The 15,000-nt window shown below is 37.5% G+C and overlaps 1 protein-coding gene across 2 annotated transcripts in view; it reads right to left on the minus strand.

The window, feature by feature from the left end:
• Positions 1 to 15,000, minus strand: part of LOC311292456 (receptor-type tyrosine-protein phosphatase mu) — a 284,516-nt gene that overhangs the window by 122,029 nt on the left and 147,487 nt on the right. For both annotated transcript variants that reach the window (XM_084412136.1, XM_084412135.1), the window contains exons 8-11: positions 12,910 to 13,218; positions 10,576 to 10,685; positions 7,517 to 7,718; positions 5,849 to 5,951 (exon numbers count right to left, since the gene is read on the minus strand). In XM_084412136.1, the coding sequence (XP_084268262.1) occupies positions 5,849 to 5,951; positions 7,517 to 7,718; positions 10,576 to 10,685; positions 12,910 to 13,218 (724 nt within the window). The remainder of the gene's footprint in view (positions 1 to 5,848; positions 5,952 to 7,516; positions 7,719 to 10,575; positions 10,686 to 12,909; positions 13,219 to 15,000) is intronic.

The following is a 15,000-nucleotide window of genomic DNA, read 5'->3' on the forward strand; positions in this document are numbered from 1 at the left end:
TAATTATCTATGCTTTCTGGAACGCCTGGAACGCCTGATAAATTTTAATATACTTTGATAGCGTGTATGCATAAACAAAAGGCTCACCATTAAAAGCCAATGTCCAAAACACTTGAAATTAATTTTACACTCACTATGGCCAACTTTCTTTATTAATAAATGGCAACACTTTATAATAAGGTTTCATTTTGTTAGCATTAGTTAACATGAACCAACAATTAATGAACAATAAAGACATTTTTAAGATCAAAGTTGCATCAGTTAACATTAGCTAATGCACTGTGAACTAACATGAACACAAATATTGTATTAATAACTAACATTAATAAAGTTATTATTGCTCTCTGTTAGTTCATGTTAGTTAATGAGACCTTATTGTAAAGTGTTACCAGAAAATCTATTGCCTAACAACAAATTTAAATAAAATACCTAAATAATGCAAACAAGTCACTGGATAACATGGGCTGCATATCATTTGTTAATAAACAAAATGCAATAAATCCATGGATAAATATAATGGAACGGACAATAAGGAAATTACTTTAATCAAACCATATTGTTAATGAAATTAAAACGAGAACAAAAAAGTGTTAGTTATTAATAATAACGCATCAATGTTTTTGCAAAAAAAAATAAAAAAAAATAAATAAATAAACATTTGTAATATTACAGTAATAGTAAACATCTTTGATATCAGGCTTACTGTGTCGGATGACGTCATTGCTGTGCGAGCGCGCGCGGACGAGCGAGAACGAGCTTTGAACTGAAGCGCTTTGCTGGAAGGTTCATCAACTCAACGGGTGCTGAAGATTGCAGCTGAACCCAAAGAATTTACAACTTTTTATTACAATAGTGTGTACAATTATAATGATATGACAGTCCCAATCGCAGCTTCTACTGTTCTACTGTTTGATCGCGCGCTCACGCGAGAACGAGCACGAGGAAACTGAGGAACTTTTCTAGCGGGTTGTTTAAATCACCCAAACGCATCCTATATGAGATTAATCAGATATTTATATCACATAAACTTAATATTACGACTTATTTCTGCACAAAATGACGTGAATGCACAAGCGAAGTTGGTCAGAACGTCGTGCACAACAGCAGAAACACGGCAACTAAACCCAGAGAACACACAACGTTTTCTCTCACACAAAACACACACACACACACACACACACACACACACACACACACACACACTCACTCAAGACACGAACTCACACCAATCATACACTCACTAAGACACACTCACGCACACACACACAATAAATCCGCTGTAACTGATAAGAGTGAATGTTTCTCTCTGTTGTAAACATGTATTCTGTGTTCTCGAGGCGTTTGTGCCGCTGTTTCAATCACTGCGACTGAGACAGATCAGTAATCCTCTCAAAGCCAACGCCACACACACACACACACACACACACACACACACACACACACACACGCGCGCGCGCGCGTCCCCTCCGGACACTACTGTTCCCACCGCACGCGCGTGTGTGTGTGTGTGTGTGAGTGCGTGAGTGTGTGTGTGTGTGTCGTCACAGAGATTACATGTCACATCCAATTTGTGTTTAAGCAAACTAGTGTGTGTGTGTGTGTGTGGGTGGATTTATGTTTCTGATTGCTAATTGCACAAAAAAATAATACATCAAATGTCAGATTTCTTTAACTCTTGGAGTGTTTGGTCTTTGTTCGGCCTCTGTTGTGTGTTTCTCTCTCATCTCTGATGTGTTTCTTCAGGCCCGTATCAATGACTAACATCTGCTGAGCGGCTAATCACACACACACACACACACACACACACACACACACACACACACACACACACACTGTAATCCTGTCTTCTACTTGTAATGACGCTCAGAATCCATAATTATTACACAGTGTTTCCACTAGAGACCAATAAACACACACTTCACGCTCATGCGACATTCATGCGAACGATACAAGTAATCTGGGTTACACTTTATAACACTGTTCCGTCATTAATGAGCAACTACACAGCAACTAATGAGTAACGCACTATTAACTAACAAGAAACTCTGATTAATGAATGAGTAAGTAACAGCGCTCAGTTAAATATGGAAGATAATCAATAACTACTGTTATTCACACCTCACTGAAGACTACTAACTGTATACAGGTTCATAATTAATATTAATAATACATAATTTATAATAAAACGTAACAGTAACCCACTAGTAATGATTAAAGTGTTACTACATCCTTCTGAAGGACCTACTCGTTTGGATCAGTGTCTAAAGTGTCCCCATGAACTGCTTTGTTAGTGAGATCAGCTCTTGGTTAATTATAATCTGATGTCACATGACACTGAGTTTGACCTCTGACCCTAGCACCTAAAGCCCGCCGTCATGACCTCTGACCCTGTCTCCGGACAACACGGAGAAACACGGAGAAACACAATCACAGACGAGGGATTAGATCACAATAATCAAATCTTGCTTTTCCTATTTTCCTATTTTGTGGAAGAGGTAAAAACATGATTTGATCAGATTGGATGATTGACCGGCGGTGTAATCCAGCAGAGATTACTGCGGTAAACATCTCTGTAATTTACTACGGTACAGGCCAGCGTCAGTGTCCAGTATTAAACCGGCGCTGTATAATATAATATTGTCCTGCTGAAGATGTTCCAGCTTTATCCGGCTCTGACGTCACACACACACGTCCGGCTTATATCATCATCACAGATTTACATGCTTGTTTTTGACATTCACTATTCGTTTAAATGCTTTGTATATTTAATTCTTTTAAACTAAAGGATTTAAAGGGATTTAAGATAACAAGATAAGAACTCAAATATATTGTAAAGTATTTGCAATGGTTTTCTTTAAAAAATATGCACATTTTCACTGTTAATCTTGTGCTTAATGTGCTGAACACGGCTCTTTAATGTGTTTGTCTCGACACATTCAGTTATGAACTACATGGATTATTTAAATGACTATTTTCAACTCAAAACAGTGAAATTTGACAAAATATCTGAGAAATTTGCATCACAAGACCTTATTTTTAGGTCAACTATATATATATATATATATATATATATATTTATTTATATATATATATAAAATAAAAGTTTGTGTTTACATAATATATGTGTGTGTGTGTGCTGTGTATAATTATTTTGTATATATAAATACACACACATGCATGTATATATTGTATATATATATATTTTTTTTTTTACATAATTATTATATATAAATATAAATGTTTTATATTTAAATAACATATATTTCTTAAATATATATATCTATTCTATATATATCTATTCTATATCTATATAAATAAATATATTTAAGCCTACTTTGACTTGATTGGCCATCATTTTCATAATTTTTAGACCAGTCTAAAAATTTGTTTTTTAAAAACTTTTTGCCATTTAAACATTAAATAATAAATCATAATAAAGTGCAGCAAAGCAATATCAACCATATCAAATATTGGCCTTCTTCTTGAACCCTGTTTAAATGTGTCTAAACTAAAGTCACCGTGGAATCAGAAGGGAATCTGCAGGGTTTATTATGAATGCTTTATCACTGCACATTATTATTGTGTTAACTTCATATTCCTGGTAATCTTGAATCAGAATAAGTTCCTCTCGCAGCATCTCTTCTCTTCTCTGATGATGTGGGCGGGGCTATAACCTGTCACTCACATGAGATCAGCCAATAGCAAACCACAACCATCCAATCAATTCCCCACAGACACAATCAAGCCCCGCCCACATGTGTTCTCGTTCCAGAAGTGTTTCTCTCGGATATACGACACAATAAAGAAGATTCATGCTTTAGATGTCACAAATATAATGCAGAAATCTTCATTTACAGAATGCAAATCTATAAAGTGGTATTTTTGTTTTGATTTGTGTCTGAAACGCTCCCGGACACGTTCACCTGAGCGCGTGAGGCGTTTGCTAACGAGGGCCGGCGAGTGTGTGTTCGGCGCGGGGACGTTCAGGGGCCGATGTGACACCGGCAGGAGAAACACATGAAAGCGGTTCAGGGACGCGCTCTGAACACTCACACACACTTTGTTCTCCGCTTCAAAGACTGACTCACTCGGAGGAATCCAGCAACAATACAGCAGGAAAAATACCATCAAAACAGCCGGCAGAGAACAGACACACACACAGGCTTCACACACACATGCACTGTCAGATACCACTAATGATGACTGTAAAAATGCTACGGTTAAACAATTAATTCTACTATATGGAAAACTATAATAGATCTATTCACGCAAGTTTACAGTAAAACACTGTTAAATGTACCGTTTCTCGGAAATCCTCTTAAAGTAGCCCTAAACCATCAGCATATGAAGAGAATATTTTTACAATATTTTAAATATGAGGGAAGAACAAAACACTAAACTTGGTTGAACTTAATCTGATAAAATCATAGAAATAAAAATCAAACTTCAGCTTCAGGTTTTATTTTACAAAGCAAACAATTTTTTTTTAAACCATAGGAAAACAAAAAGCTGGGAGGAAAAAGCAAACATTGACTACGACATAATCAGTTATTAATATTTTAGTTGGTTTTCTCTTGTTTTTGCATGCATTCAAAATTTGGACAAAAATTATGTTGCATTATGTTTCATAACTATCACAAATCAAACAATCGACTCCAAGCACAACTACACGATGTGTCAACAAAATCTTTAACAATATTTGAATAAAGGGTGAAGATGTCACTTTGCCGAGACCGGACCACTACTGTAACTTACAGTGCAAAAGCTGTGGTTAAAATCCCCTGTGAACATATTTCATTTTAATAATTCAAATGATGTTTTTCTTATCATTTATCAGTTTTATATCTTATTTTGTTGAAGGAATTAGTGCATTTTAATGCCGTGTGTGTTTTGTATTTGTGCAGCTTCTATATATTCTTCAACTTGTGGAAAAGTTATGATGAACTCTGACAGTGCAGAGAAAGACACCTGATGTGAATCCGTAATTCTGCTGGTTTTCTCTTCATGTTAAAGGAGCTGAACAGATTCCAGTGGCAGCGTGGCCTTTCAAGCGCTGCTGGAGTCACTGGTTTAAAATGTAATCTTTTGTTGTAAATATTCAAATTTACAGGTTGTTCTGTGAATATGTTTACTGTTTTATACAGTCTTGTTCAGCCAATCAAAGCTGACGGTGTTTCTCTGCAAAAACAACAGGATTTTTTCTTTTCTTTTTTTTGGAAACATTTTGAGAGATCAGCTGTAATCTCGTTAAATCTCGCTTGAAAACGCATCTCTGTAGGCAGGCACACTGGTGATATCGTATATGTATCTCCTATTGGCTGTAAAGCTTTTTTTGTTTGTTGCTTTTTTTATTTTTTATTGCTGCTTGTAAATTGTTTTCAGTGTTTAATCTGCATGTAAAGTGTGACATATGACCTTGGACCACAAAACATCACATGGGTCACATGGGTCATTTTTAAAAAATATAGATTTATACATCATGAATAAAATATGCTTTCCATTGATGTGTGGTTTGTTAATATTTGGCCGAGATACAACTATTGAACATCTGGAATCTGAGGACGCAAAAAAATCCAAACATTGAGAAAATCTCCTTTAAAGTTGTTCATTTATGTTGGCGATTGTGCTGCATTCACTCACACAAATACATGTTTTATATATTTACGGTAGGAAATGTACTAAATATCTTCTTCATGGAACATGCATTTTTGGCATGGAAGAAAAATCTATAATTTTGACCCATATGATGTATTGTTGGCTATTGCCACAGATAAACCCGTGCGACTCGAGACTGGTGACGTGATCCAGAGTCACACATATAAAAATGTATGATTATTATAGTTTGTACCTGACAGGAGCTCCGCGGCTCTGGGCCGGCTTCAGCACAACCGTGACGCTGCTGTCCGTCTGGTTAAGAGGCGACTCCTGATCGTATGCCGGCATCGACGGAGCTGCAAACACACACACACACACACACACACACACACACACACACACACACACACACACACACACACACACACACAAGCCGAATCATTCAAATGATTTAAAACAGCAACTCAAATCACTGGAGTTATGATGCAAGAACACAAACGCTGATGTCTTTGATTCATTCCTCTGGTGGAGTGCCTAGGTGGCGCTGTTACAAAAAACTAGTGTTACTGTTTTCTTTTGGTAAATAATCTTAGAGTCACTAATGTTGTTCAGCTAACATAATATTTTGAGTTTCTGTTCATTGCATAAAAGAGGAAGTTGATGTGTTCAGGCTCTACTAGAACAGGTTTTCCTGCTTGAATGTTGATTATTCTCCTCATATTCTCCATTGTTGCGGCTCCTCTCTTCCCAGTCTGTCAGTAACGCTCTGTTTACTTCCTGTCTCTATGAAGCCCCTCCTTCTGAAAAGCACACTGTGCTCTGATTGGTCGGCTGGAGCAGTGTGTTGTGATTGGTCGAGCGCTTCGAGTGTGTTTGGGAAATGCCCCGCCCCTTACCATAACCGCCAGTTTAACACACTACTAACTAACTCAACCAGGCCCCGCCCCTTTATTCTGCGTATGAATTATTATAATGAGGAATATTGTGACGTGTTCGTTCCCGGGAGAAACTCAAGACTACAGTGGAGGCGCTTCAGGAGTTCAGGAACACTGACTCTGATATAGAGAAGAACTGGAGCTTCTTCATGATCACACAGCAGATGAACATGGAAAACAGTTTCAATGAACTAAAAATTGTAACCCTATGGTTTCTGTTTTTTTCTAAAAAAAGTTCTTTATCGAAATGGTACGAAACTTGGTAAAGGTTTAAAAAAAAAAAAAATCATGGACATGATTCGAACAGGTTAAATGGTCCTGATAAAAATAGTCCCACTTGTGCTCCTCGCGGTCAGAAATGAGCGCATTGGAAATGAATGTGAGACGAGTTTCCTCTAGTGGAAGCGTTTGGTACTGCAGCCGAACAACATCTCAATGAAAGATCTTTTTTTTTTAGATATCAAGCTCATATTTTGAACACAACTTGTTTAGGTTTAGTGCTTTGATTTTCTTGCAGTTTTAGAGTAAAACGTGTTTTTGAAAATATATATTTCATATAAAAATTGAAAACAGTATTTTTGTGTATTTTTTATAACAATAAACGTAAAATTCTGTAACTTTTTTTAAGTTCACTTTTTAAAACTTTTTTCACTTCAGCAATAATCTGCCGAGTGTCGTCTTTGAAAAGAGATCGAACTTCAGTCTGTTGCTCTAAAGCGTTCAAGATTTACAACAGTTTAAGTTGGAAATAACATTTTCAGGTTTGTGCTCAAAAAGTGAATAAATGGATTATAAATGCAGCGTAAATATAATTTAGTACCACAAAATCCCCTAAAAATACAAAATATTTAATTAAAAACATTAACGAACTAGTACAAAAAGAAAACACACAAAGAGCGGCAACCAGGTTACTTTTACAGCGAGCCTCCAGTGTTGGCTTATGATTGGTCAGTTTTAGATGCTGTTTCAGGTTAATGAACTCTGACCTGAGATCTTGGTTGTGGCCTGTGTGACGGCGGGCGGCCCGAAGCCTTTAGCGGTGCTCGCTCTGAGGGTGAAGGAGTACGTGGAGCCCGGATAAAGACCCAGGAACACGTGGCTGGTTTCATTCCCCATCTTCACCACCTTCCCGCTCTGGTTAGACAGATCCAGCACTGGGTCGAAGGAGCTGACGGCTTTATAGGAGATCTGGGAACACAAGCACGCATGTTAGTAGGGCTGCCCGCTGATAGTCCACTAACCCTTTTAATAGTTTTAAACCAAAATTTTAATTAGTTGTTTAGTCTCAGAAAAAAAAAACTTGAAAAAGTGGCGAAATCACGGACAGATCTGGAAATCCAGTCATTCGCCTTTCATTCATCGACCTTAAATATGGCTTATCACTTGAAATATGTAAGTAGCAGCAACTTTACAAGTCGCTCTAATGTAAACATAGATAAATGTGCACTATTATTAATTATAATATTATTATTATTAGTTTGTGTGAAGCGTTTACTGCATGACATACATCGCTTGAGTTTAACTTAAAAATACTACGTCATTCTCGCTCATACAGATAAGAGTAATGCAAACTGTAAAGGGTCTACTTTTATTACTGTAAACTCATAATAACAACAAAACGTTGTGCTTTTGTAAAATAATGGCGCTTTCTGTCAATTCGGTGTCAGTGAACTGGAGCACATCACATAAATGAACCGAAACTCAGCGTACACTTGCCTCACAGACATGAGAAATATATCTATAGAAAGCTTGAGATGTCTACTTTTGGATGAACAGATTCAAATGGGAAAATAAATATTCTCAGATTACGTAATCCGTATGAAATGTCCACAACTGCGGAGATGACGAGTCCGCATCGTGACTTAATCTCGGCAGCCGAAAACATAGAAAACATTACCAATAAATTATTAAAATGTTCAGAAATTCTCATTCTGTTTTTTTTTCTTCACGAAACATTCATAATCATTACGTTTGCTGGTGCGTTGTGGCTTTATGGTTGAATTTGTGCGCTAATTAGGCTAAACGTATGTTTAGTTGACGGCAGATCTACATGTCAGCATCACTCAAATTAATTCCAGCGTCGACCGAACAAATGATTCCACTCTATTATTTCTGAAATGCTTCAAAGCCCTTTTCAATTATCAACCAGCAATAAAGAAATAAAGAAATCAATAACAGCATCCGCGCTTGTGGCGGATCAAAGCAGGGAAAAGTGGGAAAGTGTCTTGCTTCTCGTATTTGAAGGGTTTTGTTCATTGCACTGAAGATGAGCGGCATTAATGAAGCGGCGCATTCGAGAACTTTCTGATATCGGGATTTTCATAAACTCTGTTAGCTATTAGATTCATATCACTGCATGGAGACTCGGGATGCGTGTGAAGATCAGACTGACGTCATCGGACAGGAACGGAGAATCTGAGGACGGGAAATCTCACTGGAAATATACAAGAGCAGAATGTCTGGAATCAGAGAGACAGAGAGCGAGAGAAAAAAGAAAGGAAAGGAAGGATCAGGTTCCCTTGATAAGAGGAAAAAAAGCCCAAACTGTCCTTTTGAAATCACGGCCCGTCAGAGAGTCTCAGTTTGAACTCTTTGATACTGTCAAATCAAAGACTGGACAGTTGAGTCTACGGTTATTCCCGTCTGACTATGTGATCAGTAGCGCACACACACACACACACACACACACGTATGTTAGACCCTTTACCGACTAAGCCATTGAAAGAGATGCTTCCAGAGGTCATAGATCCTCTTCTTAATATCATTAATCCATCAATGTCATTAGGATTATGTAACGACATTTTTTTACATGGTTATTATTAAGCCTCTTTTTTTAAAAACGCAACTTGATCCTACAGAATTAGTCAATTACAGGCCGATCTCGAATCTACCTTTTCTGTCAAAGATATTAGAAAAGGCAGTATCCTCACAACTATGTTCCTTTTTTAGAAAGAAATGATATCTGTGAGGATTTCCAGTCAGGATTTAGACCATACCATAGTACTGAGACTGCTCTCGTTAGAGTCACAAATGATTTGCTCTTATCATCCGATCGTGGTTGTGTCTCTCTATTAGTGTTACTCGATCTTAGTGCTGCATTTGATACTATCGACCACAACATTCTTTTAAATAGACTAGAAAATTATGTTGGCATTAGTGGAATTGCACTAGCATGGTTTAAATCATACTTATCTGACCGTTATCAGTTTGAGGCAGTAAATGAAGAGATGTCTCATCGATCACAAGTTCAGTATGGCGTACCACAAGGCTCAGTACTAGGACCGTTGCGGTTCACTCTGTACATGCTTCCCTTGGGGGATACTGGAAAACATGGTGCTAGTTTTCACTGATACGCTGATGATACACTGCAAAAAACGCTTGTCTTGTTTTCAGTCCAAATATCTAATATCTTAAATCCAAGAAAACATTTAGTAAAATTATATAAGATATCTTGTTTTATGAAAAAAGTGAGTTTTTGCTTAAAACAAGCAAAATGATCTGCCAATGGCTTCTATTATCTATTTAAGAATTTTTTGATATTTGGACTGGAAACAAGACAAAAATACTAAGTAAAAAAACATATTTTGCTGTGTACGCAGCTCTATATTTCTTCGCGACCCGACGGAACATACCAAATCACAAAACTAACTGAATGCATAGTTGATTTTAAAAATGGGATGACTAGTAATTTCCTACAACAAAATTCTGAAAAAAAGGTTTGATTTCACCCTTCGCCAGGAGTTTGATTGACAGGCAATCTGACCTATCGTAACGCAGATATTATGTTCAAACCAGACAGAGATAGTAGATTAACGTTGGTGGACTTCTATTGTGTGGTGTGGTGTGTTGACGTCTTAAAGCATACCTTCTGATGTTCATTCATGATTATTTTGTGCTATAACTAGTAGTAAAGAGGAAGAGATGATCTTCAGTGATTGGTCACCACACATTAAAGAGCCACAGAACTGTATTTATTGTTTGAATTTCCTAAAAAAATGACAAGATTTGAAAGTTGAGACTTTAAAGTGATAATGTGTGTGTTCACCTCATACTGAGTGATGATGCCGAAGGTCTGAGCCGGTTCTCTCCACTTCAGCAGGATCTTCTCCTCGTACACACTGGCCTGGATAGAATCCAGAGGAACTTCACCCGGCACTGACAGGAAGTGACATCACAACGGATCAGAACACAGCAACAACAACAGCTCTTCACATGCATACGATGTTCTGTAGCTGTAATATTTTGTTAAATTTAACAAACGGACACACACACACACATTCTTGTACATCTATCTTTATGAGGACATTCATTGACACAATGCAATCTCTAGCCGCTTACCCTAACCTTACCCATCACAACTAAGTGCCTAACCCGACCCCTGACCCTAAACCGACCCTTAACCTCATTATAACCTTATCCCTAAAACCAAGTCTTGACCCTCAAACAGGCCTTTAAAGGCTCTAACCGGCCAAAATGTCCTCACTTTACTCTCTTTGTCCTCACTCCAATGGTCTAAAACTCAAACTGGTCCTCACAAAGATAGTTGTACAAGTACACACACACACACACACACATTATTGTTTTTAAGTCACTGGTTTCAAGCCATAAATGCACAGAAACACACAAAATCCCCTCAGATGCTGTTCATCTCCTCCTTCAAACACGCGTGTGTGTCTGTGAGAGATTATTACTCATTTGTTTATCGTTTCATCCTCTCGCAGGAACGTTCCTCAAGTCTGTCTCACTTGACACCGACTCTGAACGAGAACAAAGAGCGCGTGTGTGTTTAACATCCAGTCGAGATGCGGCCCAGGTGTCTAATTATTTATAAAGGTTGCCGATCTCAGGAAACAAAAAAAAAATTCCATGTTTATTCCATCAGAAGAGCTCTGCTAATGGGGGACGCAATTAGACATTCAAGCTAAATGTCAGCGCTTCACCGTACTGGAAGAAATTCACCCTTAGGAACATGAGAAATAAGATGAAAATTATCCAATGGAGCATTTGAGCAGCTCATTCACTCCAGTACCTGATATAATGGGCTCTTCATAGAAATACAGTGGCTATATAGAACTAAAGACACTGTGCTGGGGAACTTAAAGCTTCTTCAATTGTTTCTCAGATACAGCAGAAGAACCCACTTCTATTCAAGAAGAAGCCTGTGTCCGGTTATTCAGTTATACGGTTCATAAATAATGTTCTTTATGTTTCAGAGGTTCTAAAGCTCTAGAGAATTAAAGATCTAGAATTCTACAAAGTTCTCAAAAAGGTCTGGAGAATAAACAGTTCTAGTGGGACTTAAACGGATAAAAAAAAAAAAAAACATATATATATATATATACATACACATATATACATAACACATCCTCAGAATTATAACTATATATTTGGATTTATATTTATATATTCAGAGTTATAACTATATATTCAGGATTTATATTTATATGTCAGATTTGTAACTATATCCAGATTTACATTTATATATTCAGAGTTATAACTATATATTCGGATTTACATTTATATATTCAGAGGTACAAGTGTAACTATATATTCAGACTTATAACTACACATTTGAATTTATGTGTATATGTTCAGATTTGTAACTATATATTCGGATTTACATTTATATATTCAGATTTTAACTATATATTCAGAGTTATAACTATATATTCAGATTTACATTTATATATTCAGATTTGTAACTATAAATTCAGAGTTATAACTATATATTCGGATTTATATTTATATATTCAGATCTGTAACTATATATTCAGACTTATAACTACACATTTGAATTTATGTGTATATGTTCAGATTTGTAACTATATATTCGGATTTACATTTATATATTCAGATTTTAACTATATATTCAGAGTTATAACTATATATTCAGATTTACATTTATATATTCAGATTTTAACTATATATTCAGAGTTATACCTATATATTCAGATTTACATTTATATATTCAGATTTGTAACTATATATTCAGAGTTATAACTATATATTCGGATTTATATTTATATATTCAGATCTGTAACTACTATATATTCAGACTTATAACTACACATTTGAATTTATGTGTATATGTTCAGATTTGTAACTATATATTAGGATTTACATTTATATATTCAGATTTGTAACTATATATTCATAGTTATGACTATATATTCAGATTTGTATCTATATATTCTGATTTATATATAATTATTTCATGTTTGGCCCCCCATATTATATATACACACACACATACATATATATATATATATATATATATATATATATATATATATATATATATATATATATACTGTATATATATATGCGTGTATATATGTATATCTAATTTGTACATAGTTTATGCCAGTTTCCCCCTCACCATCTTCATCGGTCTGCACGTGTATCTCGGGACTCTCCTTGACTCCCTCTCGGTTGCGCAGGACCATCCTGACGCTGAGGTTGGTGAAGGGCGTGAGGTTGTGTATGGTGTGTTGAGGAGTGGAGCTTGACGACACCTCCCTGCTCTCCTCCTTCGCCCCGGCTCCGGCTCGGGTTCGGGACCGGTACTGCACCGTCAGACTGTAGTTGTGGCAGCGCGTCACGTTGTAGCCGAACGGCTCCCAGCGAACCGTCACCTGACGAGACTTGATGTCCACCACTTTCAGCTGTCGAGGGCCGTGCATCGGCTCTGAGGGAGAACACACACACACACCGTTAGTGTCTTACTGTGAGTGAGTCAGGTCTGGATGCTGTCTCACACACACACACACACACACACACACACACACACTTTCAGCTGTCGAGGGCCGTGCATCGGCTCTGAGGGAGAACACACACCGTTAGTGTCTTACTGTGAGTCAGGGCAGACGGCGTCTCTCACACGCACACACACACTCACTCACTCACACTCAAACTCACACACACACACACACACTGAAACCCTGATCCCGTTTCTCCGGGTCTGAAAGCTCATATCCGCCACTCCAGGATCAAAGCATCAATCAGACGAGAAGATCAGATGAAAGAGTCTCAGAGTCTCAGAATCCATCTAATACAGCGTCACATGATCACAGCGTATGGAGAACAGATGAGGGTCACATGATCACAGTACATTTACATTTACATTTATTCGTTTAGCAGACGCTTTTATCCAAAGCGACTTACAAATGAGAACAATAGAAGCAGTGAAACTAACAGTAGGACAACAACATGTAAGTGCTGACTCTTCTCAGTTTAATCTAACGCAGTAAATGTTAATTTTTTTATTTTTTATTATAGAACAGAAGAGTTGTATTGTATTGTAAGTGTTAGTGAAAGTGGCTGTGGACTCATCCGCTCTGGCTGAGTTAGGCAGATCATTCCTCCAGCAGGAACAGTCCAGGTGAAGGTCAGAGAAAGAGATTTAGTGCCTCTGTGAGATGATGCACCACAAGACGTCGTTCGCTTGCAGATCTCATGTTTCTGGATGGCACATAAGTCTGAAGTAATGAGTTTAAGTAAAAGGGAGCAGAACCAGTGGTTGTTCTGTAGGCAAACGTCAGTGACAACTGGCAACCAGTGCAGTGTAGTTAGTAGAGGAGTGTGCTCTCTTCGGCTCGTTAAAGACCACTCTAGCTGCAGCATCTGGATCAGTTGCAGAGGTTTGACAGAGCGAGCTGGAAGACCAGCCAGGAGAGCGCTACAATAGTCCAGTCTGGATAAAACTAGTGCTTGGACAAGGAGTTGAGTAGCATGTTCTGATAGGAAGGGCCTGATCCTCCTAATGTTGTACAAGGCAAATCTACATGACCGGGCAGTTCTAGCAGTGTGCTCTGTGAAGTTCAATTGATCATCAATTACTATACCAGGGTTCCTGTCTGACCTTGATGGAGCTATGGATGACGAGTCTAGCTGAATGGTGAAGCTGTGATGAAGTGTTGGGTTGGCCGGGACCACAGTATCGAGACAGTACTGAGAACAGGTGAGGGTCACATGATCACAGCGTATGGAGAACAGGTGAGGGTCACATGATCACAGCGTATGGAGAACATCTGATTGGCTCCCACTATTTCGAGCTTTAAATCATTGTTAAAAAACTGGTCTATTAACTCAGGCTGTTAGTTCCTCTGGCCGTTGAGTCATACGTGTCTGTTGTTGTTTTATGCTATTTTGTGCTGTCTTTGTATTTTGGTATTATGTTTTATTATCTCTGTACAGCACAGTGGGCAACTGTAGTTGTAATAAATGGTGAGAAAGTTTGTTTTATGCTCATATTTTGCATTCCTGTCCTGTTCTGAAGGCCTTTCAGTTTAAAGATCTGCTCAGTTCTGATGGGAATTAACATCTTCACAGTGATTATAATGTTTTGTTTGATCAAGTTAATGGATGATCAAGGTTAATTATTTTGTAATATATCTTCCGTAGTTTCTGAAAGCCTCTACTACATTAAAACATATATAATCTCTCTCTCTCTCTCTCTCTTCTCTTCTCC

This window comes from Rutilus rutilus, assembly GCF_951802725.1.
Source record: "Rutilus rutilus genome assembly, chromosome: 6".
Lineage (NCBI taxonomy): Eukaryota > Metazoa > Chordata > Actinopteri > Cypriniformes > Leuciscidae > Rutilus > Rutilus rutilus.